The sequence below is a fragment of the Diabrotica undecimpunctata genome, chromosome 1 (assembly GCF_040954645.1).
Source record: "Diabrotica undecimpunctata isolate CICGRU chromosome 1, icDiaUnde3, whole genome shotgun sequence".
NCBI classification, from domain to species: domain Eukaryota; kingdom Metazoa; phylum Arthropoda; class Insecta; order Coleoptera; family Chrysomelidae; genus Diabrotica; species Diabrotica undecimpunctata.
In genome coordinates, this window is record NC_092803.1 from 165,809,073 (window position 1) to 165,834,228 (window position 25,156).

The 25,156-nt window shown below is 31.0% G+C and overlaps 1 protein-coding gene across 11 annotated transcripts in view; it reads left to right on the top strand.

Annotated features, from left to right (window-relative positions):
* The window catches only part of br (broad-complex core protein), a 178,074-nt gene extending 153,394 nt beyond the window's left edge, over positions 1 to 24,680 (top strand). For 6 of the 11 annotated variants that reach the window (XM_072520442.1, XM_072520439.1, XM_072520438.1 and 3 more), the window contains one exon: positions 7,106 to 24,680. In XM_072520442.1, coding sequence (XP_072376543.1) covers positions 7,106 to 7,446 — 341 coding nt within the window. In that variant the 3' untranslated portion in view covers positions 7,447 to 24,680. The other 5 variants (XM_072520448.1, XM_072520451.1, XM_072520447.1 and 2 more) reach the window with 5 other exon arrangements.
* The last annotated feature ends 476 nt before the right edge of the window (positions 24,681 to 25,156 follow it).

The following is a 25,156-nucleotide window of genomic DNA, read 5'->3' on the forward strand; positions in this document are numbered from 1 at the left end:
GTTTAAACAGTTATGATTGATATATCTCAAAACTTTTATATTTCTTATATGTACAAGGAGGAGCAAAACTGCGAGGAGCAATTTGATTAATTAATTTGTATTTACTGTCCTGATCTTTTTTAAGGTCATTTTAACCTTTGCCTTGCATCCTTAAATACTTTTTTGTATATCTTTCTTTCTTATCAATTAAAATCTTCGCTTCATTTGGTGATGGCTCTAGTTCCTCTAGAGATTATAGGTTTTTGTTTATGTTTGGTTCATTATAGGCTCTTAGGTCGATCGTCCACAGAGTAACTATTTGCACGAGGATTCGCCCACGAGGCGATCCGCCTGAGACTAGTTTCCCACTAGTTTTCAACCGTTATTTTAAATAGTTGCGTCGTGGTGCTCGACCTTGATTGCATTTTTTTGAATTCATCGATGGCTGAAAATAAATCTGATGAATAAAAACTCTTAAAAACTAAAAAATAACCCAAATAAAAAAAGGTTTGGATAAATTACCTAACATAAATTTATTTATATTATTTATTATTACTTTATATATTTTTTTAACTTTTAATCCATTTAGAATATGAAAAATAATTTTTTTCCCAAAATGAATAAGCTGACATAAAATTACACAAAAATATCCTCATATGTTTTATATTTTTCTTAATTATATTGTTTTTACCAAAGGGTACTGACCTACTGACTACAAATCTGTTAAAAAGTCTGACTAGTAATGAAATCAAAAATAATAATAACTTTAATATATTGTGGATAATATAATTAGACATCACATTCGCATAAAATAACACACGTATGGCATGCTGACCGGATAATAAAAAAAAATTAGTATTTATTAGTCTAGTAGTACAGTATGAAAGACCAGTTCAAATGAATTTATTATACTATACTTATAGGTAAAATAAATATAAGTTCAAGATATGTTTTAAATGAAAGCACTCAATTAGCGGATCAATTTAGAATTATTCTTCATGTGGGCGGTTCCGGAGGTAATCGAAAGAAAGCCACTTAGCTCACTAACCTAAAAATAATAATGCAGTGTGCATATTTAAATTCATTTACTATTTACTTAACAATTCCATAACAAGAGAATTCTACAATCAATTGCGAGTTAATTCCATATAAATATAATATTTAAAAGAGAATTCTGACTTTTTTAGCTTACTGTTTAAAGTTACTGGCTTACTTACTTAAAGTTGAAAATATATTGTTATAAAAAATTGAAACAAGATATATGTGCAACTTTAAAGTTTTACATTCGAACCTACCCGTTTCATTTCTAAAATTAACCAAGATTGTTTCTAACAGAATTCAATTGCAATTGGAAAGTAAATAGTAAATGAATGCCATTCGTTTAAGTTAGTGACATATGTAACTGAGTTTTGGGAACCACTGACTAATAAAATTGGAGGACATGTCAAAATTTATCCACTAATTGAAGGCGTTCATTTGACACATACCTTGAGTGAAAATTATGTAAGTATAGTACAAATTTATCATATCCATCTTTTGTGTATTCAAAGGACGTTTTAAAATTTTGAAACTTAAACTACAACCGTAAGAATTGAATGACAAAACCTAGCAGCAGTTAGGTTACTTCGAACAGTTTTCAAAAGTCAATAAAATTCTGTTTAAAATCTTACTATATTTACTTATTCTAACTTAAAGTACTACTGATCAAATTAAAGGTTTGCATTCGCATTTGTTATATACTAAACGGTAAAAAGTAACGTTCGTGTAACCTTCTGGCTAAGGTCTACTAAACGGTTAAACTACTAAGATAACCACAAAAATTAGTTACAGTTAAAATCTGCATAATAGGTATAACTTGTTTTTGTCTTATTATTTGCAAATAAATCACTCTCGTTCACAGCTCGTTCAGTTGGAACTAACTGGAGGATTTATTAAATCAAGATTCTTATTGGCAAGTAATGGAAAAAAAGCTGACAGGTTTTTGAAGGTTCTATAAGGTATATAAGGGATAGCTGATGATAGCTAAAAAGTGAAAAAATTAGTTTTTTACCTATAAAACATTTCTTATATATTTTAGAAAAACAAGGTTTAAATAAGTTTTCCATCCCGCTTTAATTTGAAGTTCAACGAAGCTGGGAAAGTTCTCCCCTCCACTTTAACGGGGCGGTATTTTACGAGTACGATCACTTTAACGGGTGATAACTTTGTATACCTCCTCTGTATATGCCATCTATAAATTGGATCATCAATCTAGATCTTCTCTAATAATCTGTGCAATTTTCAGCTCATAATGTTAATAAACAATGTAAATATGATTTTAAGGAAAAAATGCTATCTTGGTTTATACTAGTCATAAAAGGTTCTTTTTTTTTAAATTGTGCTTTTCAGGGACAAGCAGACTTCTTTAAATAATCGTTCTCCATGATAAACAAGTTGAATAACTTACAAACTATTTGATAGATCTAGCTGAGATTTAGCACACTTTAATAACCCATTAACTGCCATAATCTCAAATCGTTGTTTCAAGTAGTTATTACATTTAATTTATATTACATTTAATTATACAAAACCACAATTTACATTTATAAATTACTCCAAAAATAAGGGTTTTATGCAATTGTCTTAGTCAATTGTTTATGTACTTTAGTTTTCAAACTCACAAATTAAAGAACTTTTTAAGATCTACAGCTTCTATTTGAACTATTTTTCTCTAAAATGTATAAGAAACGTTCTATAGACAAACAATTATTTTTCCACCTTTTAGGATTATTAAAAAAAAACAATGTCATGTCATGTTTTGAAGGATTTGTCATTATCTATCCCTCATGTACTTTTTAGAACTTTCAAAAACCTGTATGTTTTACGTGAAATCGACGATTTTTTCGAAGATTGACTGAGGTAGTAAGTTTTGCTGTAGGTAGTGTTAGGAAGTATTAAATGTTTCTTTCTAACAGGGCTCGTCTGATAAGATCCTGAGTTTTTGGTTCTGCTTTTTTTCGTTATGTCAAAATTCAATCTTAACATCTGTTTAGGAAAATCCCCCTGAAGCAATATTTCCATATATCAGCTTCATTCAGAATTTTTATTGTTTATTTAATTTTTTCTTATTTTTGCGTTTATTATTTTTTCTAATTTCGACTGTCTATATTATCTGCTCCACAAGTTGACTTTCAGGGCAAGCAGTCTATTTTGTAGTGTTTATTGATTTGTCAGATTTCACATTCATATTTATATTTTTATAGATTAATATTTACTATCATTAATGTGAATTAATCATATTTTAAGTTGAAAATATGTTTATTTTGCCGTTTCGGTTTCCATTTCGGAGAACGTTCACAAAATATTGTTCTGTATATCTTGTTGTCCAATATATTCTGCAAACTCATAGCCAAGCGGGCTAGGCGGACAAAGCGCTCTCATTTCACTATAAGAAATCTAATGAATTGATGGTTCAATTCCCCGCTAAGAAACATAAAGTTTAACGAAATAATTTAAAATCAAAATGCATCTGCGACTTAACTTAGAATACGCTGGTGTACCGGATCGGCCTGTGGATGAGCAGTATAGCAAGAAATGAGGCTTGCGGCTCTGCGTTACTCACTCCATAGATCCTTGCCGGAAAAAAGCATCTGTTTTTGATCGCTCCTTTTGATTTTCTGAAGTTGTTCATATTTTATTTGTTCATGATCCATGATTACGCAATAAATGGAATGAATAAAGCTTACCTGAACGAATTTGAAGTGATTTATACAGCTAAACTCTTTGATTTTACGGTTTAAGTATATAAAATTCAGGAACAAGTCTAAATTTCGTACACAAGTCTTAAAATTGAGGATTTCGGTAACATGCATAAAACCACAAATTCAAAAATAACTTCTCAATTCGGTACCGTCTGAACGAGCTGTTAATCGTATTGTCTTGACGTTTATCGAAATTTTTAACTACAAAAAATACTATTAAATTAACACTAGGACATCCTTATATTGAGGTCATCTACTAGAGAATTTTAAATTATGCTTTATATTGTTGCAAAAGCTTCCTTAATATTATAACGAGCTTAAGCTGCATGGCTAGGAAACAACAAAATATTTATATAGAAAATTTATACATTTAAATTTTAGATTATGTTTGAAATAATGTGAAATGTTTCAGTACTTAGTTCATTACCTCCTTCGATTTTGAACGTACTCAAAAGTACCAAAACAGAAAACCTTTATACTTTAATAAGTCAGTTTTACTTACTAATCTAGTGAGTTATTTAAAAAAATTGTCATCAAATTTCAAAATCAAAGCGATTACCATTCCCAGCTAAAATGTATTAAAAGTCCGTCCGTAAATAGTTACAATATAGAATTGTTTTTGAGGTTTCCATTTCCATCATTTGTTGCTTCCATGGAATATTGTATTTGACTCCTTTAACGCTATGTTAAAACACGATCTTTGAAATAAAATCTTCGCCTTAAACTTTTGTGTCCAAATTTCCAACCTGTCTATTGTTCGTAGATACCCTTTTACAATTCGCAATATTATATGCTTTCCCATCTTGTGTCTTAATAAAGTGCTTTAGTAGTTTTCGAAATACTTTTTCTCGTAAATAGACATGAATCATTTAAGTCAATCGGTGGAAAATATACACTTTTTGCCTATTTAATTATGTTTTCCAAATGATTCTTCCCTACATGCCATTGTAATCTTAAATCCTTGGCCTTTAAGACTATTTACAATTTGGTAAAAAGATAATAGTAATACATTAGAAAATAAAGAAAAAGCTTCGTGAGTGATTCTATGATTTAAGGTTCAATTTGATAAAACTATTCGATTTTCTAATGAAAAAAATTAGTTATTTCGATTGTCTTTCTATGTTTTTGTACATTACAAGATTTTAATAGGTTGTTGATTATTACGATATTCTGTTATTTATAATTCTGGACTTATTCGCTAAATTACTTAACGGCTTTGTTTTGTTTGCCACCATTTTTTAATTCCCATTAAAAACAGTAAATTATAATTATGTACTCTTCTTGGGCATTGCTTTTTTGACGAATTAAACATTCTCCGTTTTTCTGTTAGGTACTCTATCCGTTGCGTCTGGTACTCCTATGTTAATTCCAGTGATGTTAAAAAATATTATCTGTAAACAATATACAGTAGATCCGATAAGATATGCAAACAATAAAATGTACAAAAAATATGATGCATCCATGCTTAAAACTAATATAAACATTGCGTCTTTAGTAATTCGCTGTCCCACTCTATTTGACAATTAAAAGCCTCTTATGTGGAATATATCATCATCTTTGAACTTTTTTTTAATAGATTTCGAGATAGAAAATTTCAAATATTTAAATTTTGGACCACAAAAATTGTTACTTCACTAAGGAAAGGAAGTGTCTTCTATTCGTAGTTACCTCTTTTTTGTTCAATGCATCGTTTAGATTAACTGCCTAGTTTTTATACCTTAATTCAATAACATTTTCTTGGAATTATGAAGCTCAAGACTCATCTGCCATTTGTTTTTTTTTATATCTTCTTAAGCATATTAAATATTTACAGATTCCTTGCACCATTCTTGTTCTTTGAATATTAATTTATTTACGATTTGGATCAGTATAGTATCTTAATAAAATTGTATTAATTCACCTACCTATTCGACAGTGATTTCGAAAGTTTAAAGATAAAATTATTTTTTATTACAACCAGAAGTTAGGCAACAGTATCAAATATAGAAACTGTTCCCTGGCTTCTACATTCTGATATATTTTTGCATACTCATCAATTAGCCTTCTTTGATGGCATTTGTATACTGTTAGTACACTTTCAGTTTATCCCTGCAAGTGATTTACTGAATAATGTCAAAATTTGTTTGAAATAAACTACTAAATTAAGTTGCGACGTTACACAAGGTGATTTAAGCACTTAAACCTTTTAAAATAATAACATAAAATCCCATAAAACATGTGTCTTTTTAACTATTTTAAAACTTGTTGCCAGTTTGAATATTTCACAAAGATAACTGAAGTAAAGGCAAGTTCATTACAGTCATGTTACATTTTTATGAAATTTTAAAAATGTATCTCTCTTACCCCGGATATTTAACAACAAAAAGTATTATCCAATACATATAAATCTTCGATTAAAAACGACGTCTGGAAAAAAACACGTTTCAATTATTGCTACAATTCACTGTAACAGAAACATCGCCGCTGGCACTATTTTTTATTAGACTTTTGAGAAAGAGATGAAATATTCCCAATGGATTTTTAGCTGTTAGTGTTTTTTGAAAGGTTTATAAGCTGAATCTCTCGTGTAATGTCAAACTTTTTCAGCAGTTCGCTGCAGAATAGTTAAATGGATTATAACAATTTTTTGTAAAATCTATATACCAGTAAATGGATTTAAAAATCCGATATAACAAATAAATAAATTTAAATTATTTTTTATCGTCATCGGTATCGAAAATACGGTGGTATTATTTAAACGAACCTGCGAACAGAAATGCTGAGGTCGCATGGCCAGATCGCGAGTGTGCGGTCATTAAGATGGCGCCGGCATTTTGTTATTTTAAAGACAAAAAATTTTGTTAAAGTAATTTCAAATCGCGATTTTGAATTTAAAAAATAATTAGTAGATTAAAACTAGTAAATCTGCTGGTGGCAACACGCGCGAACAGACCAGTGCGAGCTTGGTTTTGCTGTTGCAGGGGCGTCGCCCAAGAAGGTGTTCACATGCCAGCTGTGCGGTAAGGTGCTGTGCTCTAAGGCGTCCCTCAAGCGACACATTGCTGACAAGCATGCAGAACGACAAGAGGAGTACCGATGTGTCATCTGCGAGCGCGTTTACTGCTCCCGGAATTCTCTAATGACGCACATCTACACGTACCACAAGTCGCGTCCCGGGGATATCGACATTAAGTTCTTTTAGCCAGAGCACCTGCCCCAGCCGCTGCCTTCGACCACACTCCCAGGTACCATCCATAGCCCCTTTTTTACCCCGCTTGCCGCTACCGCAGCTCTATGTGTAGTAATGAATTGTGCCGCTTGCTGCCGCCACCAGCCTGCATGTTCGCCCCAGTTGTTGTCCCCACCGACTTCGCCCACTCCACCACAGCCCTGTGCTGCTGTTGCAGGGCCGGTGCGGATGCCGCCCCCCACCTCCGGAGGCATCAACGAACCCCAGGAGTGCCCTTACTGTCGGCGCACTTTCAGCTGCTACTACTCGCTCAAGAGGCACTTTCAAGATAAGCATGAACAATCGGACACCTTGTACCTCTGTGAGTTCTGCCATCGACGATATCGCACCAAGAACTCGCTCACCACCCACAAGAGTCTTCAACACCGCGGTTCAAGCGGAATGCTCAAACGATTGCTCAAGACCACGGCCATCAAGAGCGTCCTCAGTGCCAGTGCTGCGACAGCAACATCACCGCCCATTCTCCAACAGCAGCAACCGCCTCCGCGCCTCCAGTGAGCCATTGCTCTGGTAACGGCCTAAAAAGCTATTTGAACCGAAAGTACAAATCCCCACAGAGCCCTATGTAGTTTTTATATGTCTATATTTACTACTTACATGCATCTTGGCAGGCAGCCATAAAACAACCCCCAAGAAGTAACCCAACCCGATGACATATCTTCATCATATCACCCTCTAATGCATCACGTTTAATGTGCTGTATATCGTGATCTACCCATAAATATGAGACATTTTCCCAGTGTTACTGTGATTCAGTTCAGATTTTATTCCCTACTTTTTAGACAAAGAACTACCAATGAAATGGAAAAATTATAACTTCATAAAACCTTTATAAATTGTATCCAAATTCTTGCTCTTGAAAGAAAAGAACAGAAGTGACCCAAAATAAAAAGCAATTCCCATTTCGTTTAAGACTAAGTATCAAATAGAATAAAGAATATCATAGAATTACCAACATATTGCATACTTAGAAAACTAGTGTTGTTTGTTAACTTTGGGAGGCTTGTGTTGACATTTATACACTTAATATGGGTTTTTTCAATATTTTTTATATATAATATCACTTGTATCAGTCTCGCATGAGATCTAGTAAAATTTAATCTAAAATCCAGATACATACTTGTATTATATATAAAAAATAGTCTAGGTAAAAATGCTATTCTAGTATTTTTGTTGTTGATCTATTACACATTTTTTTAATATCATCAATCAGCGGGAACAATGTACTAAAACGTTTTTCTACTGCGCAGTGAACACACACTTATGTGTAGTGCAGTAAGAAGACGTTTGGGCACATTGTTCCCGCGATAAACAAACATACTAGATTGTTAGTTCTTACTTTTCATACTTTTACTTACTTACTTTTCATAAAGAAATATTTTCACTATAGAATTGCTACCAACTGAAACCAACATATTTTTATAATACATAGTACTGAAATATATACCTCCGAAGAAATTACTTAAAAAAGGTTAACATAATATGGTATTTAAGAAAAAATGCGAGGTTATGTTAGGTTAGAAAATAATTGTGATCAAAAAGTATAAAAAATTAAAGAAATTTAAATCATTAAAAATTGCTCAATGTAGGATTTTTAAGACTATATCAATTTATTTAGAAGCAAGGCACAAAATACAAAAACTATAGGTGTCATTATGTTACAATGGAAATGGTTAAAAATTAGACAGATTTTCTAAAGATATTTGAACGCTTTTACGGGTACACTATGATTTTATTGAGAAACAGTTCAATTTTTAGGGTTTAAGGATTGTTGATACATTTCTAATGAAATTGATTCATTGGTAGTTCTCAAAAAACGACGAATCGTATCGTCTCTAACTCCCTGACATCCAAATATTTATCACATTTTGCGGATAATGTCAAACGATTAGACCAAATTAAGATAAATTTATTGAATAATTTTAAATAATATAAGAAATCGATTTTATAAATTGAATGTTGATCTAGTTTAAGACGTGGATGTTCGATTGCTCTAAATATTGGTCGTGTATAAGACTGGAAGTAAATTGTTTATCTAGCTATTTAATAGAATTACCTGTTCAGTCTCAAGTAAAAATTTAAGGAAAAATTACCCAAAATGTGATAAATGTTTCGATTATATTTGCTCATGTGATTTTTATTAAAATTTCGTAGAACAAGATTCTGCGAAATAAATCTTAGATGTTATTCTATGTATTTATGTTATTTAAACTTGGCTAGGTTTAAAATCAAGGATTAAGGAATATCAGTCGAATCAGAAAGATATCTAAAATTAAATAACTGCAAGTGCTAGATATGATACAACAACCAATTAAAAATATTGTCTTTTGACTTTTGACTAATGTAGATTTAAAGTTTATTTAATTTTGTAATGTTTCTATTGATAGATTTTTAAACGATGTACAAATAAGTTAAAATCGCAAGATTTCAACATCACGTTACGATTAGACAATTAAATAAAGCTATTTTTATATTACCTGATTTGGTATTTTGTAGTTTGATATCTTTCTTGACTATTCAGATTTGACCGTTGTTTCCTGTCCCAAAAACAGCTAGGCAGGTGTTGCTGTGAAGGTTTTTCAGACTTACATATCTCTCCAGGGTTCAATGTAAATAATGATGTGCCAATTTTTTGCATTTGTTCATTATTAATTAATGAAATTAGGTTGGTAGGCCAAGCAACGAGTATTTTAAAATTTTAAGTAAGTTCGAGCAGAATTGTTGTGACGATATTGAGTTAAAATGCATAGGCACTTCTACACAGTATTTATTTTTTCTATCTGGCATTTAAGTTTCTATTAAATGAAAACAAATACATACAAGCAGACAACACTGAGGTATGATGAATTTTTTTTGTAGATAGACTCTTTTAATGACAATTAAAAAAAAACTGATTACCTGTCAATGGGTGATCTAAAAATATAAATTTATCACTATAATACTAAAGTTTTTTTCATTTATCCTTTCAATATCCATCCTGTGTACTGAAATATTCTTGTTAACTGCTGGTGTTGTCGAAATGGATCCTTACTAAATGAATATAGAGAAAACAATATTGTAATAAAAAATTTAGGTAAAATCCTTTATAAAGGGTATATAAATTAAAAACCCAAACGGGCTATGTCATGAAGACAAAACGTTTTCGGAAACCATGTTCCATCATCAGTGTCTAGGTGTACATGTTTTGAGCCAATAAATAACTCAATATGAAGTTGCTGGTCCTGAGACGAAGTGTCTACGAGGACTTGATGATAGCAACTGATCAGTTGGTTACCATATCCACTGGTAACTCTAACATCATAACATATAATACCAAATAATGTAAACCAAATTGTAACAGACAAATTTTAACAGGTTTTTACCCTGATATTTAGTGGCTCAAAACATGTACACCTAGACACTGATGATGGAACTTGGTTTTTTGTCTTCATGACATAGCCCGTTTGGGTTTTTAATTTATATACCTTTTATAAAGGATTTTTACTTAAATTTTTTATGATACATGGTATACAGCCAGCTACAGGAACTTAGTTTCCTTGCGAATATTGTAATAAATCAATAATCAAAGAAGATAAACAAAATTTAACATCATAATATTGATAATTTGGTAATAACTTTATATATTAGAAATCTAAGTGTCTAAGCTAATTTCGTTAAGATTGTATCCGTGAAATAGAACTACATTTTTGCTTTTATAATAATTGAAATATCGACTTTGAGTTGCTTATTGCCGTTTTAATACAGTATCGACACAAGGATGTTATACGAATTTACGTTCTAGTATATGTGCTTGGTCTATAGTTAGTTTGTATGCTAGTCCAAGTATCGCTCGATGTAATAGCCGTTGCACGTTGAACGTCGGAAAAATTTATTTAAAAAAAATGGCGTTCAGCTCGTGATTTTTATTTTTCTTTTTTGTTGAAAATTCTATTTTTGGTATTTGATAGTATTTATTTGTTGTTATTTGTTAACTAAATTTATGTTTTCTGTGATGTTTAGGTTAGAGAACGGCTAATATACCGAGGGATGACTTGAACTCCTTAAAAAATAATTCCTTTTGATCTGAAAAAGGCACGGTTACTATTTTGACAACCGTTAGCATTAGGGTGGTCTAAAAACCATATTAAAAGTTTTGTTTCCGCGATATTTCAATGAAGAAATTTATTTTAGATCCAAAAATACATTCCTTAGTTTATTATTTGAGTCGGTGTATATTTTCCAATCCTCTAGGTCACTTTTCTGCTGCTTAAAATGTGTATTGTTTACTTCATAATTTAAATAACAATATCATAAATGTATAACAGCCTTTCAACAGTTTTAATTTTCTTAAGAAGTTTACTCAACAAAGGTCTGTTTTCTACTTTTATTTAATAACAATGGTTTTCCTTACATTGATCCATCTCCCTCTCTTCTAAATATTTGAAGGATTTATACAAATTGTCTCAGAAGCACCTTCATTAAGTTTCATGAGTAAATAATGAACTATTCAATGCGGACCTTCGTATAGGTACAAGTAGCTTTTCTACACAAAGCTTCGATATCAAACCAAGAGAAATAAGGATAAAGAATCATGATCATAGCGATCGGGACATGATGTCACTTTAAATCTTTCGAGAGTTACGGATTAAATATTATACTGCCTTAATCAAGGAACCGATTACAAATAAAAATACAATATTACTAAAAGTATAAAAGACAGAGACAGGTGACAGATTGGCGAGTCCGAAACACCAAGTGAATTGTCGCTCCTTAAAATGAGTACACGACCGAGACAAGCGAGACATGCACAACGTGCATCTATACTTCAGTATATCAGATTCGAAATTGTTCTTTAAAAGACTACTGGAAGAAGAAAATGACGATATATTTCTTTTATTACATGTTTCGAATGAAAAAACGGATGTGTACAAATTTTTTATTTAAAACGAAGCGCGGAAGGATTTTATATTTTTTAGGACGATAACATCCTTGCACGATTCTACTTGACGATCAAATAGTGGTCGGTTCTTAGCCATTAACTCCATTAGCAATTCGTCTTCCTTGCCAATAACTTTTATTTCGGAAGTTATTGCTTTTAATAAGAAACTATCAGTGCTAAAACAGAAATGTCGCACAGCGACCAACTTCTACTGCTCTTGAAGGAGACTGACGAGACACAGATAGGCGACAGTCGTTTGTCGCTTGTCTCTGTCTCGGGATGCAGTACGACCTTAATATTAATAGCATTGAGAGCAGACATGAAAAGACCACAATCGGTCTCGCCTATCTATTGCCTTTGTCGCTTGATTCCAAAAGGTACCTTTACTCTTACTCGAGACAATGTCTAAGTAAAAAGAGCAGATTTAGGTGAAAGTTTATCTTAAAGTAAATTTTAATTATTTACTTCCTCATTTCACTCGTTCATGTTAGTTTTCCCTTAAAAATATAAGTTTCATAAGCATTTATTTTATTTTTCATCCTGTCTTAAAAATTTTAGTTCAAATCAATTCAATGGAGTTAACAAGCTTTCTAACTTGTTTATTTAACTTCTTCAAACATAGTTTACCTCGAGCACAAAGAGGATATTGTGAAATGACACCTAAATTGTCTTCTATCCAAAATAATGTTTTTTCTATCACATAAAAGAGCATATCCTGTTTGTTTTTGGACTTTAGTAGGATTCTTTATTATAGTGGCGGCGAACGTTTTTCAAAATTTCTTTTTCTTTAAAATGTAGTTACAGTTTTCTTATGGACCACCTTAGTTAGCATACATTTTGACTGTATATTTAGTGCTGTGACTCCTCAAAACATTTTGTCTGATTAGGTTTAAAATTATTTATTTGTTTAGTTTTTGTGATACGGTCGAACCAAAGACATTTCATTGGAAAATTTGTTTCTAAAAGATTCAAAAATATTTTTTTAAACGTGCCATTTAAAGTAAATGAACATTGACATACAGTGTCGGGTTGTTGATGGAATTTCGTATCTTTGATGGTTATTTTTTTCGAAGAAATGTTTAACATTTAATTTAGACTTGTACCTGCAGTGTTGATATTTGCACTATTATAATATGCAGAGCAGTTGGCTTTGGCTTTAAAACGCTGTTATCAAACGGGCGCAGTTTTCTATCTTTTATATATCCTACTAACTGCGCCAAATGGATAAAAAATTATTAAAATTTTTTTAAAAGTACGCAAATTCAAATGTCAGCACTAGTCAGTACCTTAATTTTATATTATTTTAGGTAACGAACAAAAATAGTGTAATGTTTTGTTTCAGCGGGGTATTTCCGATATAATGCAATCTAAAATAGCAGTTATTTCCTAAGGATTCAAAATTTTTAACCAACAATTAACACATGTTTATATATTTTGTCACAAATTCTAAAACAAATAGGAAACTTTTAAATAATTAAAAATATCACTGTCAAAGATCTATATGGTTAAAAATATAACACGATATATCAGTTTCAAACTGTAGTTAAAGTGAATAGAGTCTTAATTTAAGTTAATGGAAAGGAGAATTAAAATTAGCAGTATTTATCCCCATCAGTTATCTTTTTAAATTTTATTACAATTTATGCTGAACATCCATCTTTATTTGTATTGTATAATATGTTGCTTTGTCAACCATTAAATCTTTTCCTTTAGAAATTGCCTCTTTATACTAAAATATCTTGTCTTATATTCTTTAATCTTCTTTTCATACCGTTTTTTTGTCATTTTTTTGCATCTATAGTTTAAATCAATATGTCTAATGCATCTAGATTCTTAGTCTTATTCTATTTTATTCTATTTTGTTAAAATGTATTAATGTCTTTAGTATTTAAGACCAATTATGTCAAAAAGATCTCTTCACTGTTTTGGCACTGGCCTTTTAATTCTAGACTAGTATTGTATTCTTTCTATATTTAAATTAATTGGAAAAAGGCCCTATGCAGATATTAGTAAGCGAACTCTTGGTATAACTTTAAAAATTACTTGTTTTGGTTTACCATTCTTTTAAATTTGGTAACGTTCATTTTTCTAAGATTGAGGTTAGGAAATACCCTGTATGAAACTGAATGTACCGTATACTTTTAGTTTTTTAATATGTAGGTAATATTTTTTTCTGGGAAAAAATAACTGGCTGGATGTTTTTATTCCATTGTAAATATTTTTTGTTATATACATGTAGTAAATAGTCGTAAGTTTTTAGTTAATATTATTTGTTAGAAAAACAAATTTGCATATCTATATTCATGCCAACATACATTTTTTGGGTAATTTTCGAAAATAAATTATATATATATTGAATAAATTGAACAGTATTAAAATTTGTACCTAAAGGTAGCAATTTTAGATATTTTATAAAAAAATATATACATATATTTAAATTTTATCTTTTTAATAAGAAAATATTTGGACCGAACATTATGGTTTATGATATATAGCGGAAATTTGAAATTATTGAAGTTGGCGACTTGAGTGTGTATTGTGCGGGCTGCAAATTGTTAAATTATAATTATTTATTTATGACTGCAATTTTCAGGAAAAACCAGATAGTCTTCAGGATAAGGTAAGCAATATTAAGTAAGAGATGACTATAAAATTACTGTATCTAATAACCACTATAAATATTCATCATAATTTAAATCAAAACATTCAAAACCTTGTACATAGAAAAATTTCAACAAACACAGTGAGAATAATTATATTTTTATTACAATCATTAAAAAGAAGATGAAATTAATCCACATAACTCATAGTTTTTTAAAGGTTTATAGGAGCCATTTCCATAACTTGTACCTAAAAGGTATTAACCCCCCAAAACCTGACCCCCTTAAAACTTATTCAAAAATGTTTTTCTTTTCAATTTGGCAATAAAATGGATTAAGATACAATATACTTCAGGCATTTTTGTTTTAAATATACCTAGGTGGTTGTAAATAGCTGTCTAAATATTCATACGCTAGGCTTTCACAACACCATGTTTTATTAGAAATTATACAATAATAGAAACGAAACTAATGAACGTTTACAAAGAAAACTTAAAATTATAAACAAAATAAATTTATCTCAAGTGGTACAATTTAAAACAGTTAATGTGAAGTCCAACATTACATTTGCTGCAAATAAAAGTAACGCATTTATGGCATCTTGCACAACGTCTCTGTGTTTGATTTTTGATCGGCCAATGATTCAATCTGTCATATCGAACTTCATCAAGGATATTTGAGGTTCTTTGAGGTGTAGGAGTACGAAGATCATTCATTTCTTCAAGTAATAGCAAGGAATTGAAATAATTATCTAGAAAAATTTCACTTCCTTCAGGAACATATCCTAAACCCATCCTTTTTGTAACAGAACTGCCTAAAGGTATATTAGTATCTCTTTGGCTTTTCCCCTCATATAGTTCAAACTTAACGCAGTATCCATTAGGAGTATTTAAACATCAAAACTTAAACCCAAATCGAATGGGCTTTCCCCTAATGAATTGTTTGAAATGATGACGACCGTAATAGGGTTCCATCGCCTCATCCAGAGACCATACAGTAGGTAACGGGTTTGCATACAATTGAAACTTTGATGACATATGCTTCAAAAGGGGTCACATATATTTTTTGTTTTTAAATTAGAATCCTCTGACAAGTCTTCTACAAAATGCAAGGGTTTCCACGAACGTCTTGTTTTTTCGACTTTCAATTTTTTAGGCTTAGGTATGCTAATCCTGTTCTCATTTTTGAAGTAGAGGGTTCCAAATTCAATTCCATCCTTTCACGGTCGTGTGTAATTATTTCCACCTGAGAGCACTCTGCTAGTAGACCAGGGCCCAATAAATTTACGCTATTAGTATTCACCAAATTTTCTTCCTCTGGAACTTCATCGGTATCCGTGTCTCCGTCGTTTTCAGGGGGAAACAATGTAATGTCTATTAATTGTGCACCGGCAAGTTCATCGTCACTATCGGACTCTTCCAGACACGCTATTAGCTCTTCGGTAGTGAGTGGTCTCCTAAAAAAAAACAAATATAAAATTACAATGCCTAACTAAACTAATGGTCATAAAATCCTAACGTATGAATTTTCATACGCTTAATTTTTGAATACCCTCGGTAACACAAAGTGATTCTGTATACCACTAAATATAAACAGTAGTGTAATATAACCTCTAAATGAAAAAATTAACAAAGAATCTGACTAAAAACATAACAACTTAGCAATATTTTTGTATAAAGACTTACCTCCTCTCCCACTTTTGACGGAATTTAGTTGTCACGTCAGTTTGATTTGATTTAGAAGCCAAATTTTTAACTAAATACACCAATTAACCGGTAAAATATAAACACCACACGTTGTTTAATTGATATTTGACACAATAAACAGAAACCAGCGCCGTCTTTTCGCTGTAAAGTTAAACAAAAATGGTATGTTTTGCGTATGGATATTTAGACGGTAGGTTTTGAAGGGTTAATACAGACTTGCCGCTGATATCTATATGTATTGTACTTCTTGTATCTATTTGTATTGTACATCAAAGCGTCATAATAAACATTTTGGACTCGGGAATTATCGATCGTGAAAAGTAAACCCAATAGTCCCATCTTTCATTAGAAAATGTTATAATGAGTTATTGCAAACGTAGCAAGTATATAATCAAGAATCACTTATTAGAATGATCAATGAACGACAAGAACACGATTAAGTAGTCCTTGTAGAACTCATCCGTTTTATTTCCATTCTTTTTACAACAAGTATACAGCATTACATATCTACAGATCACTCTTATTCCTCGTTTAGATATAACCACGGTCATATTTACAAGATGAGCCATTTTATTTGTAATTACAGGAATAAATCGATCAGTATTTTTTCGGTTTGTTTTGAAAGCTTGTCTAAAACTCATAAAGGATAATCTTTTTTTATATTTGTCTTATTGAAAAAATATGTATAATCGTTTGCTAGATTATTCACCCAGCATTACGTCTTGATACATTCACATCCTGTTCTATATTAGACAAAAAAAGACTAGTCTGTAAGTACAAACGTTTGTCAGCTGGTTCGTAGAATATGAATAATACTTTTATAACAAATGATTAATCGGTCTCACATGTGAATCCGTTTTAACAAGGTTAAAGAAATAAATATTATACTTACAGTCAGTTTATTGTACCTTACGAACGAACACAAGTTTGCTGTTCATCGTTAGGTGTCCGGAAAGGTTACTAATATACTAGAATTACAAGTTGTAACTATTAGGGTTCTATTAGGTATACCATCTTCGTCTTCTTTCAGTACCCTGTCCGATTATCGAACGTTGGCGATCATATTAGCAATAATAACTTTGTTTACGGCGGCTCTAAATAAATTAGCGGTGGTCTCTTGGTACCATTCTCGGAGATTTCGGAGCCAGGATGTTCTTCGTCGGCCTGGGCCTCTCCTTCCGGCGGTCTTACCCTGTATTATGAGGTGTAGAAGGTTATACCTCTCTGGATGTCTCATTACATGACCGAAATATTGTAACTTTCGAATTTTTATCGTTTTTGTTATTTCTGTGCTCTTTTTCATTCGATATTATTCGATATTATTTCTATATCGTTAACGTTTGCACCCAAGTAGGTAATATTGTGGACTCTTTCTAACTCTATTCCATACGCTCTGATGTGACATCAATTCCGTTGATTTTAATGCCTGTATCTTCTTTGATTTTAATGCCTAACTAAGGCTTCTTTGAAAATAAATTCGGAGTAGATATTAAAAAGTAAAGGCGATAGAATACATCCTTGCCTCACTCCACGTCGTATTTCCACTGCTTCCGTCGTGTTGTGTCCAGCTCGTATGTTTGCACATTGATGCCAATACAAATTTTTGATAATACGGAGGTCTCTGTCATCAATTCCCACCTGTTGCAAGACACCTATAAGTTTGTCATGATTTACTCGGTCAAAGGCCTTTTCGAAGTCGATAAAACACATATATACTGATTGTTCTATATCCCTACATCTTTGAACCATGACCTGCAAACTGAAGAGTGCTTCTCTGGTTCCGAGGTTGTTTCTGAAACCAAATTGTGTTTCACTTAGTTGTACTTCTATTTTGTTGTAAATTCTCGAGGTATACCATAAATTATTATGCCAATATTATGTATGCATAGTTTGGAAAAGTATATAAATTTTACTTACATGCCGATACAAGGAATGTAGTTACATAGGTGCATACTAAACGCTCAATTATGTTAGGCTGTTGTCTGATCGTCATCAAACAGAAACAAAGTTTTATGACAAATTGACAACTATAATCATATCTAAGGTATCAGTCATTTGAATTAACTTTTTAAATAAAGGTACTTCCATAAAAAATTTATAGTATTGTACAATCTCTTATTGAAAAAATCCGTTTAAAATAACAGATAGTTTATTTGATGCTTTTATGGGTTCATCTCTTGTTTAATTAATTTTTTTGCATGATAATGTAACACATATTTGGGTAAACCTTGAAATTAAAAAATGACACATTCATATCTATATTTTGTTTTATTTTTATTCTTTTAATGATTGCAAGCATAAAGTTAGATTAAAAAATATTTAGAAAATATTCGTATTGCTGAAGAATCGTCACCACGTAGTGGTGCTACTGCAGCACTAGTTAAGCCTCAACCTTCCCTAGCCTGTTTAACCAAGGCTTTTTGTGCATTGCTAAATTCTTGTGCGCTTCCTTGTCTACAACATATTTCAACGTCAATCTTGCCCTGTTCCACTTCTATTTCACACAGTCATTGATACCAGGGTTCATCTAGGAGGGTAGTTTCCCATTACCAGGTGTCCATCTTAACCTATCTTCATTTTTTATATTTGTTATAGATATTAAGGTTCTCCAGATACCGTTTTCACAAGTTAAATAATTTTTTTTTTGTTAAAATATTTCGTTTGAATATGAGTAGATGATTTCTATCTGTTTTCCGAATAGTCCATATTTCCTAGTTACATTTCTTTAGGACTGGTCGGATAATGTCTAACATCGTGATTAGTTTGATTCTGTGCCTTAAGTTTCTGTTGTTTAGGTTTATTTCTTTTTATTTCATCCATTGTGGAGTTATCATTGTTGACCTAGGTATAACAATTTGTTAAAATCTCAAAAACTAAAAGCTAAAGTTTTGATCTGAAGATGAAGTGCTTATATCTTGCTCTGCTATTGAGAATCAACACGATTGACTCTGTTTTCGCTTCGATTATTGTGAAGCCCATATTTTATGCAATGGTTGAGAAGAAATCCAACGCTTCTTTAACTTTTCACTCGATGCAATCAGGTCATTGTTATCAGCTGTGTCATAACTTGCATTGATTTATTAAGGACAGTTTCCATGTTTTATAACTCGACATCTTTCACGGTTTGCTCCAATACTATATTGAAATGAAGATATAATAGGACATCTACCTCTCCTAATCCCACATGTGTTTCGAAAGACTTGCGCCTTGTATTTGTATTCTGCAGATAGTTATCATAAGATTATAGTTAGATAAGTTCATTCATAACTTCATATAGCTTAGTAGAACACTGGCATACGATGATTTAAAATATATGAAGAGGTGAAAAATGGACGTAACACGAATATCTGATATTAATAAATAGAAATAATATATTATAAATATCACTCTGATGCATGTCTAAATAATTTTAAGCATTGAATCATATCTTGTTAAAATATCTGGACATATCTTATATGTAAGGCAAACTTGGATTTTACCCAAATATGGTTTACATTCTGTATACGTGTTACGCATAAACATTACTAACATCGATTGGTTGAGCTATGTTATAGGTGTGTTATACTAGAGGGTCATATTTGTGCGGTTGCAGCCTTCACAAAAATCTACTTCTGAGTCGCAGCTACAATATTTTAGCGCACTATTTCCTAAACTAAAAAGAATTCTGCAGTAGATTTTGTTACTGATGGACAATTGGCGTGAACTAGAATATAGTGTATGTGGTGTTACAATGTAAACTTTAAAAAATTTCCATTGCCTCTTTATCCTCAAATTTTGCCAAATGTAATTTGTTCTCCTTCCTCAACTAATCGACAAAAAATATCATCAACCTGTTATATGTAACGAAATTCTAGTATTTCTTTCGGTATTTGAGTGTTATAATACTAAAGTTGATTTAGTTAAACCAAAATGATTACATTTTTTTTTTCAAATATATCTTCTCCACTTTATAGGAAATTTCAAATACATTAACCTATTATAATTTCTATATTGTGGAAAAAAGTATCTAAATACCTTGTTTCATATTCAATATTTCGCTTAATCAGGTCTTATACTATCGCGGAAAGGAATAGAATGAAACCGAGCGAAAGTTTTGAACATAGTAACCACGTAGAGTCCGCGCTGCTACGGATCCGAACAACGCGGTATAGAGCAGAACGGAACAGGTTTGAATTGCCAACTGAGCAATTGTTTCCACAGTTCTCCGTGGAATTTCTTTCCAATTCAATGGAAGTTTTGGGAAAATACGCGACGACCACAAAGCATACTCAGGTTTTTTCATTATCTTATCAAGCAAGTGTTTGCTGCCAAATAGAAACGGAAAAAGAGAAAGAATCGACCAAATTCTTTATTTCGCATGTTATGCGGAATTCCGGCTAATGTATGTAGATTCAGAATTTTCATTCCGTTCCGCCATAATATGCGGCCTGCTTAATAAATCGCAGAGATTAGCATATAAACAATAATGATTTTATTTAACAGTCCCTAAATAATTGCTGGTTTTGTCGTTTATTGCTTCATTGTCGTTTTGAATTATCAGTTATGTTCTTTTATACATTTTAAATCCATGTATCCATTTTGCACACCAATACAAGGAAAACTTGGACCTACAATCAGTTGATGGCTGCTTAGAATTTTCATTTATTTTTTGACTTCTAACAAAACTGAAGTATAACTGAAAATCTCTGAACTATTCACCTGTGTTTGCTTTTTTTTTTATTCCCATCGATCTACACTATTGTATGTGTGTTAATTTTTAGTCTTGTAATTCTTTCAGTCAGTTAACATGTTCATAGATTGACAAATTTTTCATTATAAGTACACCCAAAAAAAATTATCTATCCAAACAAATCCTATCTAAGAAAATATTATTTATAATAATAGTATGTATATAAATTATTATTAATATCAAAAATATGTAAGTATTATTTTCCTGCTGGAGTTATTAACTAGGAAAAAACATAAATTACCAGTTAAAATGTTATACTAAATCAACTTTATCGTGACACTTTTGTCGTTAGCAATACTAGAGTTTATTTTACTCTGTACCCACATCTATCTACTTATATTACCACACTTTTATCACTTCAAATTTTGGTTTTAACTGAAAAAACTGCTTTTTGAAATTCGCATATCAGTTCAGGATTAAAAGTTCGAACGAAGCTCAAAAATGTATTTTTTGGTTATTGCCTTTGCGCTACTATCTGTATAGTCTGTAGTATTAACTTAATCAAATATTTTTAAAGAGAAGTACCTCATACAATAATATAAATAGTAAAATTAAACTATCTCTAATAACTGCCAATAGTATTAAATATTCTATTTTATATTCTGTACACAAATATATCTATATAAAGTTTGCAAATCAAACTGGGCCTAGATTTGAACCTCAGGGAACCTATTTTATAAAATACATTGCTATCATTTATAATCTGGGCTTGGATACAGCAACATACAACTGAAATGTAAAAAATGGGATCTCACTTGCAAGACGCTCAAGTAATGGAAGAAAATTTGAGGTTAGATTGGTTAGGTTTTAACAAATGGTTAGAAATATATCTGCACTGCCCCATGAATGAAAATTTGGTTGGTGTTCCGCTTCCTCTTAATGAAGGTGACAAACGGGTATATCCTCTTAGCAAAAACGACTTAAAATTTGATTCCGGATACATACTTTAGGTTTAAATACTAGCGTTGTCTATTCTTCAATCAGAGATATATACTTTTGCTTGTATGGCAGGGTCTAACGCTTTATAATCAGAATTAAACTTGAATCAATAATCGGAATAATGTTCACACAATTGGTATACAGTTTTGAACAGAGTTTTTCATTGCCCCGTTTCATTTATATTTCTCCTGTATCATTAGTATTTATTAATGCATCTCGTTTGATTCTAGTACGTTGAGTTATATGTTTGTCTCAAACCATTTTTTGTAAAGCGTTTTTCATTTTTGTTTTACTACAAAAATATAACTAATCGCTTTTTAATTTTTTAGGTCTGTACTTACTTTTTAGTTGATCTTTTATCTGATTTATTTTTTCTATTGATTAGTAACGAAGACACTTTATTCCTGCTAATTTAGTAAAAATACCTGGCAACCTAATTTCCTTTGTTGATATTAATGAACCTATGATGACTTTTTGACAATTTCCGATATGTTTTGTTTTTTGAATATTAACTATACTGCGTAGTGTTGTCAAAAGATAAAATGACTTTTTACATATTTCCCAATTTGGACCGGTGTTATTTTAAGAGCTACAGTGTCCTTATAATTCCTTGAGATCGTTACGTTTTTAATCCAGCATCACAAATGATAAGCGATTTTAGATCGTCGATTCATATAATATAAATCAATAATACTTTTTAATTTAAGAACATGAGAATATTTACTGAATAACCTGGTTTTGAGTCGTTTTTACTGAGTGTGACTGACCCAACACTCTATTCAGCCGTTTTGCAAAAAGGGAGAGATTATAGCATGTTTGCAATTCGGCGTTTAGCTAGATAACTACCTTAAGCAACAAGATGCCTTGAACCAGTACAACACATACTGTTTTACAACAAAATGATAAATTACTGTATTACCTCAATACTCAGAAAAAATTCCACAGATGTACTTATATTGTATTGTATTTAGGCTATAAGAAAAACTTGAGACATTTTTAGCTTTAGAACATATGCTTTATTTCTTGTTTTTACTGGTGTATTGTAACTATCTTCAAAAAAGAAAATCGGCAACTGTTGGTAATTGCACAAAAACTTTTCTTTAATGTATTTTTTGCGTTGTCAGCAATTCTATAGAAATCCTCCTGTTTACCAAATGACAATTGTAACTTTTATGATATGCAGATATTCATGTTTTATATCCTAAACCTAAATATTATAATGTGAAGAGTATCAGCTACTACCCAAACGAAATTTTGTCCATTTAAACTGGCCTGATGAGATAACATCCATTTTTTTATTCCGTAAACTAGATTAGTTACTTAGTGAAGATTTAAATATTTATTGTTTGATTTATTCTTTATTTGGATCATATAATAGATTTTATTCAAACACTAGGAATCTCCTTATTACATATTTATGATACTTTACATGGCAAAATGAACTTAATCTTCACACAAAAGTAAAGGTATACATCAAATGAATCCCTTCAAGATAAACAATTTAGGCATATCCTTAAATTTTGCTTGTGAGCGGTTCCAAAGATAATAGAAAAACCACTAAGAAAAAACGTAAAAAAAATATAATGTGTAATATTTGAATTTTTTTTACTATTTACTTGCCAATTCTTTAATCAAAGGATATTCTTTTAGAAACACTAAAAATTTGAATTTGTCCAGATATATTCTTTCAATTTTTAATATTTAGAGTAGGTACGGTTAGAATAAGTACCTTGCTTTTATAATAAAATTAAATGGTAATTAAATCACCCAAAAAGACTATTTTAAATGATACTTTAACTATTAAAAATTAAAACATATATGGATAACCTCAAAACTGACACCTTAACTGTTTCTGTGTTAAATAAAGTTAGCTATGATTGTTTCCCTTATCTTTGAACTGGTAAATAAATAGTGAATTAATGCAAATGAACCACTCACTATCAAAATTGGAGGATACACCCAAAGTTTTCGTCCAATTGAGAGATTTCGTTTGATTCATACTTTAACATTGAGCGATGATTATGTTTGTGGGAGTTATATAAGTAAAGTATAATTTTAGTAGGATTTTCTCAACAAATAATTTCATATTTAACGCCACTTTTAGTAATTAGAGTTCTTAACAGTCGTCCTGATGATGCAGAGTTCTTCCCTACGTGCAAATTTCAAATACCATGAGTGGATTTATATTTCTTCTTATAGTATCCATGCAAGTCTTGTTATATGGCTAATTTGGAATAGGTTTCATATTTATTTATACATAAATTATATGCTGTTCAACTTTCTTAATTTAAAGAAAATGGATATTCTATTTAATCTATAGATTTTCGGATACGTTTTTTCGGAATAGTTTTTATATCATTTTAAACATAAATTTTAACTCAAATTTGATTTTTACTCAATTTTTATACCTTCAGAATGATATTTTTGGAGTATGTTTGTTAGATCAAAAATAACAACCACTTAAAACAAAGATAATAGTCATTGTAATAACAGAAAATCATTTATAATTGTCATTTTTCTATATGCGTTTATAGGTAACAACAGATTTTTTTTGAAGGTAGTTACAAGCTCTGCGAAAAGAACAAGTGTACATTTTTTTCGTTTTTTAAACAGCAATTGGTTATATGGGTACTTTACTTTTTTGTAAATATATATTTTCATATGCTTTACGGGACTTTTTTCTATTCTAGCTGCAACAATCCATACAAAATGCTTCCATATTATTTTAGGAATTTTATTATTATTTTGTTTAAATTTTATTTTTAAGGATAAGTTTTGTTATTTAAAACTTATGAATATACGATATGATTGTTGGTGTAATAAAATAATTAAATACATAATGTGTTTTATTTTTTGCCCATATGTTTTGTGGATCTATTGAATGAGTTTTTTGGAAATAAACCACAAATTAAAAGAAATTTTTACAGATCGCCCTTCTTCTTCTTGAATTTAAGCAAATGTTGCTGCAGATCGTTAGGGGTATGTACTATCGTGCAATCATCGCCATAGCAGAAAATATTAAGCTCATATAAATAAGATAAGCTCAGCTCATAAGCTAATTAAGCTCAGATCATAGCTGATAGCCAAGAAGCGCCTAAAAGGTCCCCAAGTTCAGATATCTCGGTAGTTGGATATCTGAAGATCTAGATCCGGACATAGAGATACGTAGCAAGATTGAGCAAGCCAGAACAGCATTTACTAATATGAGAACCTTGCTAAGCAACAGCAGCCTTAACTTAACGCTTCGATATCGCTTTGTAAAATGTTACATTTAATCGATTTAGCCTTTGAAATGTGAGGCTATTTAGAGGACTAC